Source organism: Bubalus kerabau, chromosome 1 (assembly GCF_029407905.1).
Source record: "Bubalus kerabau isolate K-KA32 ecotype Philippines breed swamp buffalo chromosome 1, PCC_UOA_SB_1v2, whole genome shotgun sequence".
NCBI classification, from domain to species: domain Eukaryota; kingdom Metazoa; phylum Chordata; class Mammalia; order Artiodactyla; family Bovidae; genus Bubalus; species Bubalus kerabau.
The window spans coordinates 21,543,722-21,566,790 of record NC_073624.1 but is presented as its reverse complement, the minus strand read 5'-3'; the positions used below and the strand labels follow the sequence as shown (position 1 = coordinate 21,566,790).

General features: G+C 37.6%; 1 protein-coding gene across 1 annotated transcript; it reads left to right on the top strand.

Moving 5' to 3' along the window:
- The first annotated feature begins 1,141 nt into the window (after positions 1–1,141).
- LOC129641377 (killer cell lectin-like receptor subfamily B member 1B allele A) lies at positions 1,142–17,699 on the top strand. The gene is made up of 6 exons (XM_055566105.1): positions 1,142–1,350; positions 5,252–5,338; positions 7,196–7,294; positions 10,285–10,460; positions 16,392–16,498; positions 17,459–17,699. Exons 1-6 carry the CDS (start codon positions 1,278–1,280, stop codon positions 17,565–17,567), a joined length of 651 nt encoding a protein of 216 aa, XP_055422080.1. The 5' UTR covers positions 1,142–1,277; the 3' UTR covers positions 17,568–17,699.
- The last annotated feature ends 5,370 nt before the right edge of the window (positions 17,700–23,069 follow it).

Sequence of the window (23,069 nt, the reverse complement as noted above, 5' to 3'; positions counted from 1 at the left end):
CAAGAAAAAGTAGGAATATTTGTATACTTTATTTATAGTTTATTAAACTATATCATATAGTTTATTATATATTACAATGTTCAAAAATATAATAGTACTCTCATATGATTATATCTGTTATAGATTAAAACTTTGGCATTGAAAAGATAAATTTGTCCAAAGGTGTTTAGCTGTTACATTTTGAAGTCAAGATTTAGGCCCAGGCTTTTAAAGTTCCAAATCTATCTTACAATAGACTGTGATGGAAACTTATAATCAAATAATGTAGAAAAAAATGAAACTAAAACAATTTAGCCTTATAATATTCAACTTTTCAAACTTTTGTTTATAGAATACAATATGAATGAAAATGTGTTTAAAATGTAAACACTATCAGCCACAATGAAATAACAAGAATCAGACTTTTAATCTATTCGAAAATTTGTGGTTCCTGGAGAAGAAAACAGCAGCCCACTCTAGTATTTTTGCCTGGGAAATCCACAGTCCATGGGGTTCCCAAAAGAGTTGAACACAACTGAGAGACTGAGCACAGCACAGAAAAAATGAGAAATTAAAATCTATGCTTAATACATTGCATTCAGTGGTAAATTTCTGTGAACTTCATTTAAAAAATAAGATTTATTTTCTTTTATGACAGAACCTTGAGATATTTTGACATAAAGTTATTTCTATTTCATATAGATTATTTTTCAGTTTGGAAATCCTCTGCATAATATATGCTTCAACTTAGCTTGCTGTTAATATTATAAAGTGTACAAGAGAAGAAATAGCTTTAAAGGAATTTTAAAGTATTGCCTAGGTACTTACAATGCATTTCAAAGATGAGGATTCTGTCAATTATTTCTACTACTTTCATTAAAAAAAAAAAATCCTCTTTTTCTTGTCCATCCTTCCAAGTTGTTATTCCACTCTAGAGAAAATGCTAGAAGGTCAAAGGGTTTCTGCCTGAAAATATGTCTGATCTAAAAGAGGAAGTGGTTTATAGAAGAAAGTGATGCAATCTCTTCTGTGGTACTAATAAAGTTCAAAATCATTCCAACTGAGGGCAGAAAACTAACTGAAGTGCAAGAAACTACTCTCAATGGAGAGTTTTCTTTCAGATCATGCAAGTGTCCAATAACCTATTGCCTTGATTGATAAGGCTGAGCACATTGTTTTTATTTTTTATTCATTGAGGGAATCTACCAAACTTGGGAGAGAGGAAGGAAATTATCTGTCTCAATATATCTCATTTACAGGAGGTTTGCAAAAATATAGGATTCTTTTTAATTTCTGCAATGGCTGGAGAGATAGTCTATGCTGATATCAAACATACATCTTCAGAACATTCATCTTCACTCCAGAAATCTGGTAAGCTGAATCTAGAGCTCCTGTTAAAATTAATGTTTTACTTTAAATCTCCCTTGTTTCTGTCCTGTGTTTACATCTGTCTTACTGGAAATGTGCTAAGTCACTTCGTCGTGCCCAACTCTTTGCAACCCTATGGACTGTAGCCCACCAGTCTCCTCTGTCCGTGGGATTCTCTAGGCAAGAATCGTGGAGTTGGTTGCCACTTCCTTCTCCAGGAGATTTACTGGAAATAGGAGACTGGATGCAAAGCAAAATCTACTGAATGCCAGGGTAAAAGTGAAGGATTTTAATGACACAAAGTGTTCATGAAGTTAATTGTAACTTTAATCTTAATATGTAGACCTTTGCTTTTGGTTTCCATGAACTCTATTCCTTATATTTCTTACGGTGGACATTTATTATGTTCCTGTGGTGACACTGATACTCATAACCTCTTTCTGCTCAATAATAATAAACTCATTCACACTGAGGAAAATATCCCTGACAATTATTCACATTGTTATTTAGCCTTTTGGAAGTTGTGTATCGGCAGGATGAAAATGTTAAACTAAAATAAAAAGACATAAAATGTTAATATCTTATTTCCTGAAGTTTAGAATTAATGATTATCTGAGTAATAGAATATTGTTGGAGCACAAGTAGATAGGCATACAGCTAAAGATAAGATTGTACCTTAATCACAAATCACCTAAAAACCAATAGCTTTTTCAAATCCAGTGTATGTTCTACATACATTCTATACAAATGAAGCTTTAGGGAAAATTCCATGTTGCATTTATATTATCTCCTCTAGGGTAAGAATTTTTGTATTGTAAAGGTTACATAAAATGTTTAAAGTCTCCACAGGCTTGTCCTTGTGGAATAAAACTGATGTCTTGCTTTCCTGTTATTCCCAAGTATCCATTTCTTCTTTCATATTTTTAAGTTTGCAGTTTTCAAATGGATCTCATGTATGGTTTTCTCCAGTTGAAATAAATTTCCTATGTTTAAATGTTCTCTCTCTAACTTGCTCAATGGGGCTTCCCAGGTGGTGTTAGTGGTAAAGAACCCACCTGCCAATGCAGGAGATGTAAGAGATGTGGGTTTGGTCCCTGGGTCAGGCAGATCTCCTAGAGGAGGGCATGGCAAACCACTCCAGTATTCCTGTCTAGAGAATCCCATAGACAGAGGAACCTGGTGGGCTACAGTCCATAGTGCCATAAAGAGTCAGACATGACTGAAGCGACTTAACACAGCACATCACAACTTGCTCAATATGGGCTTATCTGCTTTCTGTTCTTGATAGACTGGGAGCTTTCATTTTATGTGAGCTAATGGAACTTAGTTTGAGAAGTAATATGAACAAAACCTGTATTCTTATTCCTCCATTTCCCGCAAATCTCATATAATTGGTCCATTTTTCTAGAGGTTGTTTTAACTCACTTTAAGCTACAAGATCAATATTTTTGATTCTGCATGCCAGCATTTAATTTCGTCTGTTCATGGAAAGAACATAACTTTTATCCTGGTCAAAAAAAAAAGAAAATGGTACAAATGAACCCATTTACAAAACAGATACAGAGTCACAGACTTAGTAAACAAATTTATGGTTACCAAGGGGAAAAGAAGGGAGGGATAAGTTGAGAGATTGAGATTGACATACAAATTTATAAAATGGACTTCCCTGGTGTCTCAGTGACAAAGAATCAGCCTGCCAATGCAGGAGACCTGGGTTCGATCCTTGGGTTGGGAAGATCCCCTGGAGAAGGCAATGGCAACCCAGTCCAGTATTCTTGCATGGAGAATCCCATGGACAGAGGAGCCTGGCAGGCTACAGTCCAAAGGGTCATGAAGGGTCGGACACAACTAAGTGACTAAGCACACAAGTCAGCTATATTCCAATAAAAATTAATTTAAAAAAGAATAGAACAAGGAAAAGAGATTTGGGGACAGTGTTTTTACTGTTATCTAGTCCAATTTTATTGTAATGTTAAAAATGAGGAAATATGAAAGCATAAAAATTAAATTACCTACCTATAGTCACGACTAGAAGTCAAATATTTTATTACTCTTTCACTGCATATCTCTGTTGTGGATAAATGCAACTTCTGTTCCCATGTGTCATATTCAAGAGGGAAAGAAAGATGCTACAATCCAAAGTACAATCCAAGTTTGCTACATTGGATTGTAATGTCCCACAGAGCCCTACACAATTGTCCCCGAGCTTTCTCTTCGAAGTTGCTAAATTTCACTTGTTTAACTCTGGTTCTTGACTTTCTCTTTCCTCTTTAGAATTATCATAGTCCTTCCTATTTCAGAGCTTCATGTGTGTTGAAACACTCTCCCTAATCTCTTAATCTTTGTTTCCACTGCCTCGCACAGTACTAAGTCCTCTGTAGGCAATTAATAGATGCTTGGTAGGCAGATGAATGTATAAATGGATTTTAAAGAAATGGATCTCATTTATTTTAAATATTATAGTTTCATTGGTTCTCCAAGATATAAAACAAGAGGGTACCCCCATGAAACTGAGTGAAATATCAGTGAGAAAAGGTAATACAATTGAGAATATTCCAGACTAAGACTCAGAAATTCATGATTTTCTTAAACTTTACTTCAGGGACTTAAAGGAATGATGTAGTACTCCTTGTATTAGTTCCATTCTTGAACTCTGATGATTTATTCTCCAACTTTTTAGGTCTGAAATCTCAGTTCTTCACCCTAGAAATGTGTGTTGGGATATTATCACATTCTTCTCACTATTGCCTAGTCAGGCACAATTTGCATTGTTTTGCCTGATAAAAGGAAATGCATGGACTTCTTTTAGTGTTTTGAGAATTTAATAAATTCTCATTAAAGATGTTTTACTTAATAATAATTTGAACAAGCACTCTCTAATAGTATTCTACTAAATAAGCATTCATGTTAATCATTCTTGACATTTGATTTTGTAATTGGTTGTATTTTCACATCAGTTATAGTAGTAGGCTCTCAGTTTGTGAAAGTATCAGTTGTGTCTGACTCTTTGCAACCTCGTGGACTGTAGCCCACCAGGCTCCCCTATCCATGGAATTCTCCAGGCAAGAATGGTGGAGTGGGTAGCCATTCCCTTCTCCAGGGAATCTTCCCGATCCAGGGATTGAACCTGGGTCTCCCGCACTGTAGGCAGACATTTTACTGCCTGAGCCACCAGGGAAGCCCCATGTAGATGTGTATATATCACATATCTAGTGGAATTGATATACTGTAACTATTTTGGATAAGAGCCCCTTGGTTTTAGTCATCAATCAGCCCAGAGCTAAAAATGTCATTTTCTTTTTATGACTTATTTATCTAATTACAAGAGATAGAATGGATAGTGAACAAAGGTCTAATTTGGTAGTCAAGAAACCTGAGCTATGATCTCAACTCTACTATCAAGTAATTGTGTTTTGTGGACTTAAAATTCCCATTTTAACATTCAAATGTTGGACAAGATTATCCCTAAAATTACTTTTATTTTAAAACGTATAATTTTATGAAATTGCAATTACATATAACAGGAAATAGGTTTATTGTATAAGAATGCATAAAAGAGACATAAAAGAATGGATCAACCCAAAAAAGTGAGGGCTGTCAGTAAGTTTATTAGAGAATCTTGAGAATGTCAGTCTTATATAAAAACTTAGGAATGCAGAGAGTAGATCATAAGTTAAGATTATGAATGGTGAATCAAAAGGAAAAAAAAATATTCATTCAGTTTTATAAATTCCCCCTTCTTCACAAATCAGGGGACCAAATTTGTATGTAAGAGGAAGTTAGGTCTACATATTTCAAAGGAAAGTAACTCAAGAGCATAACTGACAAAGTTTATTCAGCCCTTCCTTACCACCTAAGGAATTACTTAACTGGGTTTACTAGTGAAATTTATCCAATTTTATAGATTCTCACCACCATGGAATTTTCCTGAAAGTTGGATGTGCAATGATTATCATTCTTCTTCTAATAGTAATTGTGCTGAGCATGCTTGGTAAGTAATTACCAATAACCTTTATTTACCCCAAAGTATTATTTTATCATGACCTGTTGTAATTGTGTTTAGTTAAAGTGGTTTCTACACAATTCAGTACAATTTCACAAAAAGCAGAAAATTTGGTACACAAAATTAGAGATTTTCCATAGAACTTCATCATGTGATATTACATATATTATGGATTCCTTTCATTGATATATGAAGGAGGCTAGATTTATATTTTATGATCAAAATCAGCTTCTCTGAACCATGTTCTGTGAAAGCAAACTAAACTATAAAGCATATTTCTGTTTAAGCTTATTCAAGATCTTATTCAAGCTTACTAAAATCATGGCATCCTGAAAGTGAAGTGAAAGTCACTCTCTCATGTCCAACTCTTTGTGACCCCATAGACTATGCAGTCTGTGGAATTCTCCAGGCCAGAATACTGGAGTGGGTAGCCTTTCCTTTGTCCAGGGGATCTTCCCAACCCAGGAATTGAACTGGGCCTCCTGCATTGCAGGTGGATTCTTTACCAGCTGAGCCACAAGGGAAGTCCCATTATCTACTCAGGGGCATCCTTAATCTTGCATCCATGGGTGAAAATTTTGTCTAAAACCAATCAATTCACTCAGGCACTTAAAAATTATACTCATATGCTGTGGATATAGTGAAATATAGTCCAACTTTATATGGCAATTATTTTAATTTTTTATTAAGTAAATGCTTAGAGAAAAACTTCCAGATGATGTATACTCTAAGGAATTCAGGTTTCCAGATTCAACCAAGTCCTAGAACAGATCAAGGCAATATCTGCCTGTATTGTCCTTGTGAATGATATTAGTAATTATGTATGTCATTAGTTACTAGAGGTCAATGGGCAGAGTCAGAATTCTAGAACTGGACGGAGCCCTAGAAATCAACAAGGTCAAGCCTCCAGTTGAGGTGAACAGTCTAAAGCCCAGAGTGATAAGTGGTTTGACTAGTTTAATATAACTAGGCAGTGGCCAAATTGGAACTTTAACATTGAAGGGATGAAGCAAAAAATACTTATCATTCAACACCTCTGCTGGGATTTCCCTGGCAGTCCAGTGGTTAAAAAGACTCTGCATTTCCACTGCAGAGGGTGCAGGTTTGATCCCTGGTCAGGGAACTAAGATCCCACATGCCATGGGGCATGGCCATTAAAAAAAAAAATACCCTCTCTGTTATGTTTCTTTTCGGTATAGGTTAATAGATTTGCTTGTTATCAAAACAGTAGTTTGTTAGTAACAGATTTGTTACTATGATAAATTTTAAAGATTTAACTGATTAATACACAGTATTATGAGATTATAAATAACCAAAAGTAATTTCAGTGAAATGGCCATCAGAAAGACAAATGTTTTTCTCACGGTAGAAAAATACTCTGGGCTCACCCTGTCCTTCCATATGTAGACTTTAAATAGACAACCTCAAAAGGAACAGAATCATGAACTGAAATCAAAACACAGAAAACTCTTTCCATGAATCAGATGACACTTGGTACAGTTAATAGGAACTTACCAAACACAAACTATCCAAATGAAGCTTACATTCAAAGCTGGTTATTTTGTGTTTATTAAAATAAATATGAAAACTCCAGAAAAAAAATCAAGTGAGTTTCCTTCTGGTCCCAGATCATATTTTACCAATTTTCCTAAATTTGATATTAATAAAATTAACACAAGTATGTGCAAAAGAAGGTCCAATCTTGGGAAAAGGAATTTTTCCCATAAATTTTAATCACTTTAATTGCTCTGGAGTTTCCACATTAATCAACTTCACTGAGTCACTACAACCTGACTGTTTTCTGCTTTATATTTAATTAAGAAAAGATGTGTCTTCTTTCACTAGTTATTCAGTTCAAGTCTGCAAGACAAACTGAAGTGGATAATGAATCAAAGAAGAAATATTGTACTGAGCAAAGTAAATCTGAAGCAAACAGCTCAATAGGTAATGTTATTTTATATTGCCTAATTCTTGAGTTGACTACTCCATTTCTTGTAAGGGATTCTTGCCCACAGTAGTAGATATAATGGTCATCTGAGTTAACTTCACCCATTCCAGTCCATTTTAGCTTGCTGATTCCCAAAATGTTGATGTTCACTTTTGCCATCTCCTGTTTGATCACTTACAATTTGCCTTGATTCATGAACCTAACATTCCAGGATCTTATGCAATATTGCTCTTTACAGCATCAGACCTTGCTTCTATCACCAGTCACATCTACAACTGGGTGTTGTTTTTGCTTTGGCTCTGTCTCTTCATACTGTCTGGAGTCATTTGTCCACTGATCTCCAGTAGCTTATTGGGCACCTACTGACCTGGGGAGTTCATCTTTCAGCGTCCTGTCTTTTTGCCTTTTCATACTGTTCATGGGACTCTCAAGAATACTGAAGTGGTTTGCCATTCCTTTCTCCAGTGGGCCACATTTTGTCAGGACTCTCCACCATCACCTGTCCGTGTTGGGTGGCCCTACACGGCATGGCTCATAGTTTCACTGAGTTAGACAAGGCTGTGGTCCATATGATCAGATTGGTTAGTCTTCTGTAATTGTGGTTTTCATTCTGTCTGTCCTCTGATGGAGAAGGATAAGAGGTTTATGGAAGCTTCCTGATGGGAGAGACTGACTGAGGAGGAAACTGAGTCTTGTTCTGATGGGCGGGGCCATGTGCAGTAAATCTTTAATCCAAGTTTCTGTTGGAACAACAGACTGGTTCCAAATCAGGAAAGGAGTACATCAAGGCTGTATATTGTCATCCTACTTATTTAACTTATATGCAGAGTGCATCATGAGAAATGCCAGGCTGATGAAGCACAAGCTGGAATCAAGATTGCCAGGAGAAATATCAATAACCTCAGATATGCAGATGACACCACCCTTATAGCAGAAAGCGAAGAAAACCTAAAAGCCTTTTGATGAAAATGAAAGAGGAGAGTGAAAAAGTTGTCTTAAAGCTCAACGTTCAGAAAACTAAGATCATGGCATCCCGTCCCATCATTTCATGGTAAATAGATAGGGAAACAGTGGAAACAGTGGCTGACTTTTTATTTTGGGGGGCTCCAAAATCACTGCAGATGGTGACTGCAGCCCTGAAATTAAAAGACGCTTGCTCCTTGGAAGAAAAGTTATGGCCAATCTAGAGAGTGTATTAAAAAGCAGAGACATTACTTTGCCATCAAAGATCCATCTAGTCAAAGCTATGGTTTTTCCAGTAGTCATGTATGGATGTGAGAGTTGGACCATAAAGAAAGCTGAGCACCAAAGAATTAATGCTTTTGAATGGTGGTGTTGGAGAAGACTCTTGAGAGTCCCTTGCACTGCAAGATACAACCAGTCTATCCTAAAGAAAATCAGTCCTGAATATTCATTGGAAGGACTGATGCTGAAGCTGAAACCCCAATATGTTGGCCACCTGATGTGAAGAACTGACTAACTGTAAAAGACCCTGATGCTGGGAAAGATTGAAGGCAGGAGAAGGGGACAACAGAGGATGAGATGGTTGGATGACATTGATTCAATGGACATGAGTTTGAGTAAACTCCTGGTGTTGGTGATGGACAGGGAAGCCTGGTGTGCTGCAGTCCATGGGGTCGCAGAGTCGGAAATGACTGAGTGACTGAACTGAACTGAACTGAATTCCTGAATAAGCAAGTGTGGACAGTAGCATGTATTTTACTTGGGTATATCTGAATAAAGGGGAAATTCCTCTACCCCTACAGAGGCATGGTTTAGTCCATTGTTTCTCATGGGCCTATTACAGTTCTTGACAAAACTATTTAAAGACTGAAGACAAATGAGAAAAATAAACTTGTATGTGTTTTAAATGAATTCAAAGGTACTATGTTGAAATCATTGCATTTTATTAGTATTTTTATTTCTACTGGGACATGTGCAGGTGTACAATATGGTAAAATATTTTCTTTCCTAAAATTCATGACCACACCACATAGCTTTTTGTCAGTTTTTTAATGGCACTATATGAAAAATGTTATAAATGATTATTTTATGCATTTTTATCTTTTACATATGAATGTATTTATATATTTTTAAAAGTCAAGAAAACACTCAATTATTTAGCTTTTCTGTTTTCTTTTTCTTTCTGTTTCCTTTATTATTTTTAATTTGTTGATTTAAGTTTTTATTATATATTGAAAAACTATATTCCTTTCTTTTTTTGAACCTGCATATATAATGTTATTAGAAAGACTTACCAGTCCATGTTATAGAGTAATTTCAACTTCTGGGAACTCATTAAAACTTTAAAATGGATTTTAATTTTTCCAAGTCTCCTCAACCTCATTCCAAAAACTAATTTTTTTAAACTAGTGAGACTATGATAACAAATTTTCTGGGACATTATTCCCAACATAAAAGCACATTGTCCTCCTTCTACCCTTGATAGAGGTGGTAACATGGTGTTGAATAAAATTGCTTTAAATTCTGTCCAGACCCTTTTATACATAGGAAGATCAATCTATCTGAGTTTTAGAGACCACCTATCATACAAATTTTGCCCAATAAAAATTCTTCTCATGATTTTATCATTCTCAAAATTATAGTGATATATAATTCTCAAAATGTCTGGTTCATTGTTGAAATCTCTAATTTCTACTTTTCCTCCCAAATTTTTATCTTCCTGAAGTTTGAATGTTGATCGCTTTATCCTAGTGTCTGTGCATTGCCTAGCTCATAGAAAATATAACATATTTTAAAGAGAATAAATTAAATGAGAGAAAGAAGAAAAGAGAGAAAGAAAAAAAATACAATTGAAATTCTGTTAGGTTTTATTTGTTTCAAAATCCATCCTGAGAAAAGCACATACTTTTGTCAAAGAAAGCTTAGGCCATAATTTAACAAATTTTGAGAGGCTTTAATTATTATACAATATTAGGGATGCATTCACATGTTTCTTTTAATTACTTATCCTTTTTCCTTCCAGTTTCTTTCAATTCTTCCTCTGTTCATACAACATGCCCCACCAAAGATTGGAAGCTACATGGGGGGAAATGCTACTGGGTTGCTGAACATGAAAATAAGAAATCTTGGAATGAAAGTAAAAATGACTGTGTCATGAAAAAATCACATCTCATGGTGGTCCGAGACTTCACTGATACGGTGAGGTATAAAATTTTAAAATTATAGCATCCTTCACAACTGCAGTAGTTCTTTGTGCTACAAATGTGAAAATTTCGGTGAAAAAAATTTAAGCCTCATTGATATTAACTGCACAATTATTGGTTGAATGAATCACTGAAACTATATTATTATTTTAGGCTTCTTTTGCTTCCTTTGTGGCTCAGCTGGTAAAGAATCTTCCTGCGATGCGGGAGACCTGGGTTTGATCCCTGGGTTAAGAAGATCCCCTGGAAAAAGGAAAAGCTACCCACTCCAGTATTCTGGCCTGGAGAATTCCATGGACTATATAGCCCATGGGGTCACAAAGAGTCAAACACGACTGAGCAACTTTTACTTTCACATTCACTTAGCTAGGGATAGGAGAAATCCTTTTAGTAGTATATACCTAAGTTCTTCTCTATAAGGGATCCGTTTCCCAGATTGCATTTTAAATGTATGACATCAGTCTCATCTCCCATATTTAATCCATCATTGCTCACAAAGTTTGTAGTCAGACAGCATGGCAGCTGAAATTAAAAATGATGTTCAGAGAAAGGAAATACAGTATAACCTTCTTATTAAGCTTTGTTTTTTGTTGAAGAAAACAAATATTTTTCTAACTCTGGCTTAATTTAAATTGATATTTTCTTACACGAAGGTTGGACACTAAACCTAAATAAGACCAGTATAGATATTAGTTGGCAAACATCAAATAAGGATTCTCAGCATAAGAATTAGTATGTTGAAATTACAAGTGATGTCAAAGGCTCAGTTTCAGAAAACTCAATGACGAACAGTGCTTTACAGGCCTGGTTAAGTCTGGAGAGTTTATATTAAGGCAGCTGTTGAAACTTTTGTAGGGGGAAGAAAAAATTCCTCTGAGTTTCATATAAATCCACAAAAACAAGAAAATCAAAATGGGAAGTAAGGTATCTTCAGTGTAACCAATGTAACCCCAAATATCAAACTGTAAAACTCTTTGTCAGATCCAGTCCAAATTGGTTTGAATATGAACCAAATCCAGAATAGGTGAAGAACTAAAAAGAGACTTTTTTCTTCTCTTAGAAGTCAGCTTAAGACAAAAACGGGGAAGAAAGTATCAACTTGAAAGGACCTAATAAAGTGAAGTCGCTCAGTCGTGTCCGACTCTTAGCGACCCCATGGACTGCAGCCTACCAGGCTCCTCCGTCCATGGGATTTTCCAGGCAAGAGTACTGGAGTGGGGTGCCAATGCCTTCTTCAACTAATTCACTAGTTTAGTATGCAATAAAATAACAGAGGCTTTGTTGTTGATTTTTTTTAATAGTAATAAAAGCAGACATTTATTGAACATGTACTAGATGCTAGAAACTGTGCTTAGCATTTTATACACTTATTGTCGTTCTACCAACCTTAATGGACGTAAGGTCTTTCATTATCCCCATTTCACTGTGAAGGGAGCAAAGGCACAGAGAGGTTGGGAACTTTGCTCAAGGTCACACAGCACTATTGTAAGTGGCAGAGCTAGGACTAGAACCCAGTTAGGCTGTCTCCAGAGTCTTGCTTTTACCCACTATGTAGCCTTGTGTGTTAGTCGCTCAGCCATGTCCAACTCCTTGTGACCCCATGGACCGCAGCCCGCCAGGCTCCTCCGCCCACAGAATCCACTGGAGTGGATTGCAATTCCTTTCTCCAAACAGAGGCTTTGAATAAGTTAAACTGGCTAGTAACAATTAATCAGTTTTCTTCAGTGATCACTGTTCTTCTACATAGGCAGGATAATTAACTCACAGATAGTCTTTCTGGTCTATCTTCAACTATTCTTACACTACATAATCAATTAGGGACATCTTTTTACAGATATATGAAGAGAACACAGGTAGCTTTACGTAAGTTGAGTTTGTTAAATCCGTTTATTATGACAGGGGATTTCTGACACAAAAATTGCTCACTGCACACTGAACCCCAGAGAAGTGATGAAACAAGACAGCTGATGTTAGGAGGTATATGGGAGTGGGGTAGGGTGAGAAGTCATGGATAAATTAAAAACTGGCAAGTATCTGCTGAAGCAGAGCCACTTTTTAGGACCTAATAACAAGAAAGCATCTAATAAAAAAAGAGACTGAGTTACATAGCTTTGTGTTTGGAAATGAACACACAGTTCCTCCTAGGTCTTTAAAGTGGAGTTTCAGTTCATTATTAAGTGATGGGTTAGGTTTCTTGTTGCCCAGGAAACACATCTTTTCTGCATTTCCACATTTTTCCATTTGATGATGAGCAGGAAACAGATAAGGTTTTTAGGGAAGTCTTTCATTGCACTGTTTCTCCATGCAGTGATTTATTGTCTGTTTCTACCCAGGAATTGAGCCCAGATCCCCCACATTGCAAGCAGTTTCTTTACCATCTGAGCCACCAACAGAATAATAAAGGGGCTGTAAGGCTTTCCAGGTGGTGCTTGTGGTAAAGAACCTGCCTGCCAATGCAAGACATGCAAGTTTGATCCTTGGGTCAAGAAGATCCCCTGGAGGAGGGCATGGCAACCCCTCCAGGATTCTTGCCTGAAGAATGCTATGGATAGAGGAGCTGGGTGGCTACAGTCCATGGTGTTACAAAGAGTCCGACACAACTGAAGGGACTTAGCATGCAAGCACCCAAAGGGGTTGTATGAGTTTGTCAGAGCTAACATAACAAAGTACCACAGACTTGACGGCTTAAGCATCAGAAATTTATTACTCACAGCTCTGAAGGCTAGACGTTCAAGATCAAGGTGTTGGCAGATTTGGTTCCTTACAAGGCCTCTCTCCTTAGTTTCTAGATGGCCACCTGCTTACTCTGTCCTCACACGGTCTTTCCTCTGTATGCATGCATCTGTGTCTCTCTGTATGTCCAAATTTCTGCTTCTTATAAGGACAGTAATCAGATTGGATTAAGATCTACCCTAACAGCCTCATTTCTGCTTAGTCACATCTCTAAAAGCTGTGTCTCCAAAGGCAGTCACATTTTGAAGCACGGGGGGTTAGAGCTTCAAATGCATACATTTTGAAGAGACACAGTTGAGCCCATAATATTCTATCCTCTGGCCCCTTAAGCCTGTAATAGGGGTCAATTATACATGTGTAGCAACTGAGCACAGCATGGCATACATGTGAATTTGGCTGTGGTAAAGAATCTGCCTACCAATGCAGGAGACACAAGAGACACAGGGTTGATCCCTGGGCTGGGAAGACCTCCTGGAGGAGGAAATGGCAACCCACTCCAGTATTCTTGCCTTGGAAATCCCATGGACAGAGGAGTCTTGCAGGCTACAGTCAGTCCACAGGGTCACAAAGAGTTGGACAAAACTTCAGCAACTTAGCACATTATGGCCAGCCATATACTTTGTCTCAGGGGTTATGTTATTGTACAAAAAGGAGACATTACCCACCTCCTAGAGTGATGGACATAAAAACAAAAATAAAAAAATGGGACTTAATTAAACTTAAAAGCTTTTGTACAGCAAAAGAAACAAGATTAAAAGACAACCCTCAGAATAGGAGAAAATAATTGCAAAGGAAAAAGCTGACAAAGGATTAATCTCCAGGATATATAAGCAGCTCATGCAGCTCAATATCAGGAAAACAAACAGCCCAAACAAAAAAAATGGGCAGAGGACCTAATCAGACATTTCTCCAAAGACATACAGATGGCTAATAAACACATGAAGAGGTGCTCAGCATCGCTCATCATTAGAAAAATGCAAATCAAAACTACAATAAGGTATCAACTCACAGGGGTCAGAATGGCCATCATCAAAATCTCTATAAACAACAAATGCTGGAGAGGGTGTGGAGAAAAGGGAATGCACTTGCACTGTTGGTGAAAATGTTAACTGATACAGCCACTGTGGAGAACAGTAAGAAGATTCCTTTAAAAAACTAGGAATAAAACTATCATGTAACCCAACAATCCCACTACTGGGCATATACGCTGAGAAAACCATAATTGAAAGAGACGCATGTACCTCAATGTTTGTTGCAGCACAATCTACAATAGCTAAGATATGGAAGGAGAAGGCAATGGCACCCCACTCTAGAACTCTTGCCTGGAAAATCCCGTGGACGGAGGAGCCTGGTAGTCTGCAGTCCATGAGGTGGCTAAGAGTAGGACAGGACTGAGCGACTTAACTTTCATTTTCACTTTTCACTTTTCACTTTCATGCATTGGAGAAGGAAATGGCAACCCATTTCCAGTGTTCTTGCCTGGAGAATCCCAGGGACGGGGGAGCCTGGTGGGAGGCCATCTATGGGGTTGCACAGAGTGGGACACGACTGAAGTGACTTAGCAGCAGCAGCAGCAGCAGTAAGATATGGAAGCAACCTAGATTTCCATCAATATATGAATGGATAAAGAAGTTATGGTAAATATATACAATGGAATATTACTCAGCCATAAATAGAACACATTTGAGTCAGTTCTAACAAGGTGGATGGACTTAGAGCCTATTTTACAAAGTGAAGTAAGTCAGAAAGAGAAAAACAAATATCATATATTAATGCATATATATGGAATCTAGAAAGATGGTACTGATGATCCTATTTTCAGCAATGGAGATGCAGACATACAGAACAGACTAGTGGACATAGTCGGGAAAGGAGAGGGTGGGAGGAATTGAGAGAGTAGCATGCAAACACATAAATTACCATATCCAGTGGAAATTTGCTATATATGATGCAAGGAGCTCAAATTAGGTGTTCTTTGACAACCTAGAGAGGTGGGATAAGATGGGAGGTGGGAGGGAGATTAAAGAGGGAGGGGACACATGTATACCTATGGGTGATTCATGTTGATGTATAGCAGAAACCAACACAATATTGTAAAGCAATTGTCCTCCAATTAAAAAAAAAAAAAAAACTTATGAACAATATATGCTCCATCAGCTCAGAGACTACTTTCTTTCTGTGTGTTTTTCCTGTGTGTTTTTTTGCTTCTAGATTATTAATACTTGTATTTAGTAATAATCACTATTATTTAGGCAAGAAGCATTCATTATGTGCCAAGAAGTGTTTAATATTACTTATTAACAAAACAATAACAGTTCTTTGAGATAGGTATGAATATTATCATAGTCAGAGTTTTAGTGACTGGAAAAATACAGAAATAAAAAGAATGAATAACTGTGCAAAGATGTGTAGTAGTAATAGTGGCTGCAGCCTGACTCCACAGCCTTGGTGTCTACTAACACTGTCCATAATAGTTCTTTTTTTCTTTGCAGTCTCAGTTTATGTTTTTACATTGGAGTATAATTGGTGTACATATATTCCCTCCCTCTTGATTCTCCTTCCCACTCTGCCATAATACCCCTTTAGGTCATCACAGAGCCCTGATCTGAGCTCCCTGTGCTATACAACAGCTTCCCACTAGCTATCTATTTTGCACATGGTAATATATATATATATATATATAGGGGGGATATATATATATATTATATATCTCCCAATTTTTCCCACTCTCCCTGTCTTCTTGTGTTCACATGTTCTTTCTCTATGTCTGCATTCCTGCCTTGCAAATAGGTACATCTAGATTTTTTTTAATTTATGTTTAGATTCCTTATATATACGTGTGTATTAACATATGATATTTGTTTTTCTCTTTCTGCCTTACTTCACTCTGTATGACGAATGATAAAATTTCATTCTTTTTTATGGCTGAGTAATATTCCATTGTACATATGTGCCACATCTTTATCCATTCATTTGTCGATAGACATTTAGTAATTTTTTTTTGGCTTTTATCCCATTGCATTACTGTGGATTTCCCCTCCACTGTGATCTATTTGAAAACGTGAAGCCTGTCTTACCTGTTCATTCCTAGCTTCTAGTGCAGTGCTAGCCACATAGAAGGTGCTCCTGTGGTATTTTATCTTGCATCTGTAAGAATCACTTGATTTCATACAGCATTTCCTATTCTTTTTAGACTTTCCTATGGCAAAATATACATGATTCATTTTGGGTTGGTTTGAGGATTCCTCCTGGAGGGAAATTATGGACCTGGTTGGACAACAGCTCTTTTGACCCTCAGCTGTAAGTCTTTTGCATTTCTTTTGCATTTTTTTCTTTTTGTGGTTTTTAATCCCATGTTGTATGTGACAATAAAGAGACATATGACATCATTGGCTTTGAAGTGATCTAATGGGTATAAATTTCCTGACTGCTACAGTCTGATTAATATTTCTATAAAATGATTCACACAGAAAGTCGAGAAAGAAATCTCCCTACATCCACTCAGAAAACTTATGTATGAAACAGGATTGCCCTGTTGCCTGATTTTAGCTTTTTATATAAAAGGTAAATTAGCAAGTGTAAACTCTTTTATGAGTGCACATGTTTGTTTTACAGAGCATAACTTTCTGCTCACTTCTTACGGTGATCAATTTTTAAGCAATAAAAATGTCAGAGCTGAGGGACTTCCCTGACGTTCCAGTGGTTAAGATTCCACATTCCCAATTCAGGGGGCATGGATTCAAACCCATCTCCTATCACGGGGAACTAGGATCCCACACACTGCTCAGAGTGGACTAAAAAAAAGTCAGAGGTGATGTTTTAGCTCTCTTTAATAAACTATCAGGGCTTCCCTGGTGGCTCAGTGGTAAAGAACCTGCCTGCCAATGCAAGAGATGCAGTTTCAATCCCTGGGTCAGGAAGATCCCCTGGAGAATGAAATGGCAACCTACTCCAGTATTCTTGCCATGGACAGAGGAGTCTAGCAGGTTATGGTCTGTATGGTCACAAAGAGTCAGACACAACTGAGAGACTAAACAACAAAAATGAACTATTAACTTCTCTGGAGAGACATTTGAGAAATTAAACATAAAGTGGGAAGAATTGCTTTGCCTATCATATTGTTGTGTATTTAAATAGTTTTAATGAGTTTACTCTTTATTTTAAAAAATAGAAAACATTTTCTGAAGTCCTTGTAAGCCTCTGGCCATATGCATATACTCATGGCTGATGTAAAGAAAACCATCTGCTTTCTTTCTGTAGGTTTTCAGATGAACGAGAGACCCGGAGTATGAAATGTGCCTGGGTGTCTTCTACCAAGATAACCAAAGAAAATTGTCAGAAAAGTTATCCATGGATTTGTCAACTATAATCCACTTGGCAGAAAATAAGTCTCTATTTGTCTGACTAAGAGACACCACATCAAGTTTGAGCTCAGATCATAAGAAAGCTCAGAAGGCTGTGTGTGTGTGTGTTTTATAGTACTATTCTCAGAAGTGTGGAAAGGGAGATACACAAAATAAAATATTTTAGAAAATGAGTGTATGTGATGAATATATTTTTACATCTGAATGATGTGGTGATTCAATCATCCATCTCATCTTGCCAGTATTTTTTGAATTTTAGCCTTTATCTTTTCTGTATCTTCAGACTGAGTGATTCACACTTTCACTTAGCTTAACTTTATATCCTTAGTTAATTTCTTACATTCTCACAGTTTCAACTACCACATACAAAGCAGTGCACATCAAAGTCATATCTGCTGCTCAGATCATTCTCTGATCACCAGACCTGTATACCCTACCAGCTATTTAACACAGCAAGTATAAAACCCCAAAGGTACTTCCAACTCAACTTATAACAGTAGTCCACTAAATTTCATCATAAAAGGAACCATCTTCCAGCACTCCATATCTCAGTAAAGGATATGCCATACAAGACAATTATGCCATCTAAAAACCAGTTGTTGTTGTTGTTCAGTTACTAAATCATGTCCGACTCTGCAACCCCATGAACTGCAGCATACCAGGCATCCCTGCTCTTCACTATCTCCTGGAGTTTGTTCAAAATCATGTCTCTTGAATCAGTGATGCTATCCAACCATCTCATCTTGATATTACTCTCTCTCACATGCATACCTCTAGGCTGCTCTCCACCTTCATCTCATATCACCAAGTTTTATTTGTGTATGTGTTAGTCGCTCAGTCACGTCTGACTCTTTGCGACCCCGTGGATCATAGCCCATGAGACTCCTCTGTCCATGGGATTTTCCAGGCAAGAATATTGGAGTGGGTTGCCATTTCCTTCTCCAGAGGCTCTCCCCAACCCAGGGATTGAACCCAGGTGTCCCGCATTGCAGACAGACTCTTTAGCCTCTGAGCCACCAGGAAAAATTCCAAGTTTTATTTATTTTTAACTAAATATCTCTGATGAAGTACAGGAAAGCCTGGCATGCTGCAGTTAATGGGGTCACAAAGAATGGAACATGACTGAGCAACTGAAAAACAGCAGAAATATCTCTCAAACATGTCCTCCTCTCTTTAGCACCACTTTCGTGATCTTAACACAAAGACACTAAAATATTAACTAGCTTTAATAACAACATCTTCACTCCATTTCAATTATTCTCTGCCATGAATTCTGTGACATTTTAAAAATAAATACTGACAATGCAATTTTTCCCTTTAAAAAACACCTCATTATCTTCCTTGTAATAATACCAAATTCCATAACAAAGCCGAACAATCCCTATCAAGTCTTATCTTTCTTTATTGTCTCTTCCTCCACCTGGGCTTCCCAGGTAGCCCAGTGGTAAAGAATCTGCCTCACAATAGGGGAGATGCAAAAGAGATGGGTTTGATTCTTGGGTTGGGAAGGTTCCTTGGAGTAGGAAATGGCAGCCACCCCAGTAATCTTGCCTGGAAAATTCCATGGACAGAGGAGCCTGGCGGGCTACAGTCCATGGGTCTCAAAGATTCAGACATAACTAAGCATGCACACCAAACTTACCCAAACTCTCAGGACCACAACTTCATTGAACTAGCTTTTGAAACTCATAATACATTTCATAGCTTTGCCTTAACAGAAGTTGCTCTCTGGACCTGAATTCTTTCCTCTCTTCTCCATAAAGTTACCTCCCAAACATTCTCTGCAACTCTGCCCAGTTTTTAAGAGTTTTCCCTTGAGCTCCAAGACAGGGTTGAATATCTTGACATTACATTCCCCTCTCCAGCACCTATTACATTTTTAGTCTTAATTATACCAGTCTTTTGAGTGAATATTTGATTAATATCCTCTGCCCTCACTTGACTATAAATAACATGAGGGTCCAATCGCTGTTTTTATATTTCTACTGCCTCTTAAATTACCTACTATGTAATAACTACAAAAAAAAAAAAAAATATATATATATATATATATATATATATATATATATATTGTATTGAGTTTTCCCTAAGAGACCATAGAAATAAAAATGCCAATATGTGGTTAGGGAGAAGGGATGGAAAAGAGGCAGACTGAGATAACAGAGGTTTAATTGCTACATCATTAAAAGCCAACTGAAAACCCAAGTATTTGTCTGCTTGTACGACTGATATGGAAAGAGAATCTTATAAATACCAAAGGACTTTAAGTGCTTCAGAGACAAACTTTCTTGTGATGTTTATGCTCACAGGTGATGATATCTGTACAAGTTTTCTTGCATATCTTATGTAACACAAACCACCTTATATGTGCTGAGTTGAACATTATGTATAAACTGGTGAGCAAAGCATTTAAACTGTGGCATGTTGGCACTGGTGCTGGGAAAAACTGAGGCAAGAGGAAAAGGGGCCAACAGAGGATGAAGTGGTTGGATGGCATCCCTGACTCAATGGACATGAGTTTGAGCAAACTAAGGGAGATAGTAAAGGAAGAGGAGCCTTGTGTGTTGCAGTTCATGAGGTCGCAAAGGGTCAGACATGACTTAGCAGCTGAACAGCAATAACATGTTGGCACTACATCCCAACAACAACAACAAAAAAAAAATGGTTTCATTTTAGGGACACAGTAGTGTTCATAAGACAGGGGTAAAAGTCACCAAAGAACACTTGAAAGATTAGCAGAACCCAGTGGCCAAGAAGACTCAAGACAGGATATAAGACCATTGGTTGGACATGAGGAAATTGACGTGTTAATACGTGTTGACCAATGTCAGAATGGTGTCTGGTAACAGGGAGACACCCAATGAGTAAAAGGATCCAATGTGAAGCTGTGACAAAATAAGTAGATGGGAGATGTGATAAAGAATAGATCAGAACTGAGTTAGGAAACAATGAGAAGAGCCTGTATAGAGCTCTCAGGGAAAGAGGAGACAATGGGTCCTTTTACTCACATCATTGGAACCCAGTGTGAAGTTGTGACAAAAATAAGAAGATGGGAGATGTGAGGGAGAATAGATCAGAACCAATGAGAAGAGCTTTTTTAGAGCTCTCAGGGAAAGAGGGGACAAAAAGACCAGAAATAGACAGTGCTTGGCAGGGCGTGGTTAGTGATTGGAGTTAGTGGACTTGTGGTTAGTAATTGGAAAGGTGACTATGGAGTATTTGCCGGAAAAAAGGGGGACACCAGAGCTACAGAAAACTAAAACCACGGAGCTGAGGAAACTAAAGAGGACAAAGAGGAAGACACATTCCCCACAAGTTCCTCACGCAGCAGCCAGCTGCCTCCATTGCTACAGCAGAGTTGCTGACAGTGTCCCTTAAGATAGAGTTTGTTCTCATGGCTGCAAGAAACAGAAGATACAGGCTCCAGCCAGAAGCAGAACAGGAACAGGAGGATCTGGTCATTTTCCCGATATCCCCAACTTCCCTCTTCCCTTTTACTCTCAACTGAGGACTTTCTTCATATGGCCCTGCCTGTGGTTTCCCCTACTCAGTGTCAATGCAAACTGTGCTGGGGCTCTGGAACTTCATACCTCGTGTGTTGAAGAAGGATACAGGAAAGAATGAAAGTCAGTTCATTACCTTTTCAGAAAAGAAAGCCAATCTTGGGTCAAGTTCTCAAAGACTGGAAATGAAGAGAATCTATTACAAGTGTTCAAGACTGTCTTATGTGAGGCTGAGTAGAATATACTCCTAGGGGAAAACCCTTGAGAGATTAGACTTTGGTATCTCCAGTCTTTAGTATACAAGGTCAAATGACCAACATCAAAATAGTAAGATGTGTATACAATGTGTGTATGAGTTGCTTAATAATACACAAAGTCATACACATATCTAGTATCCTATGTGAAACTCACAATAATTCTGTATGGAGTCCAGTTTTTGTTTTTTCTCAATTAGGAATCAAAAATATAATAAAATTAAACCACTTGTGCCAATATTCCAAGTCAACTTCTACCTTTGATTATACTTGATATGGGTGAGTGACTGAATAACATGGATAAAGTCCTCTCATTCTTCAAGTATTCTGAATTCTTATAATAAATAATAGCCATTGAATCATTGTGTTTAGGATTTTATTCTGGAGCCCAAAACCATACTTAGCTTGAAGGTCTGAGAGCTTCTATCCATACTGCTCTTTCCTAGTGCAATCTGTCCTCTGAGAAGAATGATATCCTACTATTTTCTAAGAGTTTCCATCTTCATTGTCTCTCTGAGTTTACATAATAGAGGCAGAAAAGTTTGAAGACTGCAGGAACAATGTAGAATCTGCTAGAGGCTGAGCCTAGATTTCCCTTATCTAATTGATGTCTTTCGCAAATATTAGCAAAAACTGATACTGGAATGGTAACATCTAGAGAAATAAATGTGCATCACACTCCAGGTGTGATTTTTTTTCTTGCCCAAGGCTCTTTTGGACTCTGCCGTTGATGGTCTCAAGTCTCCCCTCTCCATCCATGCCGGATCCCACACTTTCTGGTCCCTCTCTCTCATGTCCCTACTGAGAACCAGGAGAAAAACCACATGATTGATTCTACAACCCATTGAACTCACTGTCTAGTCAGTCACAGAACTCACTTCTTATACTGACCTACTGACTTACTCTGGCTAGTGATGTCTTGGGTCTCCTGAAATTAATGTCAGTCAGAGTCAGTGTTTCCATAACTCTCCCAAAGTCTGATTCTTCAAATCATAGTCACGTAGGTAAATGGTCACAGATCTCTTTGGGGAAACATGGGGAAAAGATGAACTATAAGAAGTCTGTCAGTTTATCAGGGCACTTCCTCAAGGGACGAGGAGATTCTGGCTCTATAAACCAGCTCATGTCTAGGAGTTGACTGAAGGGATGATGTTTTGTTGATTCAAGTTATCATTCTGTTCACTCACCCAGGACTCTTCCACTTAAGGGAGGCCATTTACAGTCTCTTCAGGCAAAATAAGGTTAGCCTTCTCACACATGGGCCACAGGGGTACTTCTAATGGTAAAAAGAGCTCGATAGGAGTTAGAGTTCCATATCCCTAGTTTGTTTGGAATCTTCCCATATGTCCCCATTCTAGTTTTCAAGACCTCATTCCTTTCTAATTAGTGTTGAAATGTTAACAGAAGAGGTCTGCAGTGTTGGGAATATAGAACAACCCTCTCTCCACTCCCCCTCACAATGCAGCTAACAGTGGTTTCAGGAAATCTTATTTCCCGGAAAATTCCAGATATTTCTAGGAACTTGCTTGTGCTGTGCCTAGATTGTCCCAGCATTGTGTCTGACAACAATAAGCAGTGCAAGACTCTATCCAGCAGAGGGAGCCGTTCAACAAAGGTATTCTTAGGAAAGGCATTATTAGGAAAGGTTTCCTGTTTATTGTTTTCAGGACATGGAGAGCAACTCTTAACATTAATAATTAATAAATTTGTTGTTATTGTTTAGTTGCTAAGTCGTGTCCAACTATTTTTG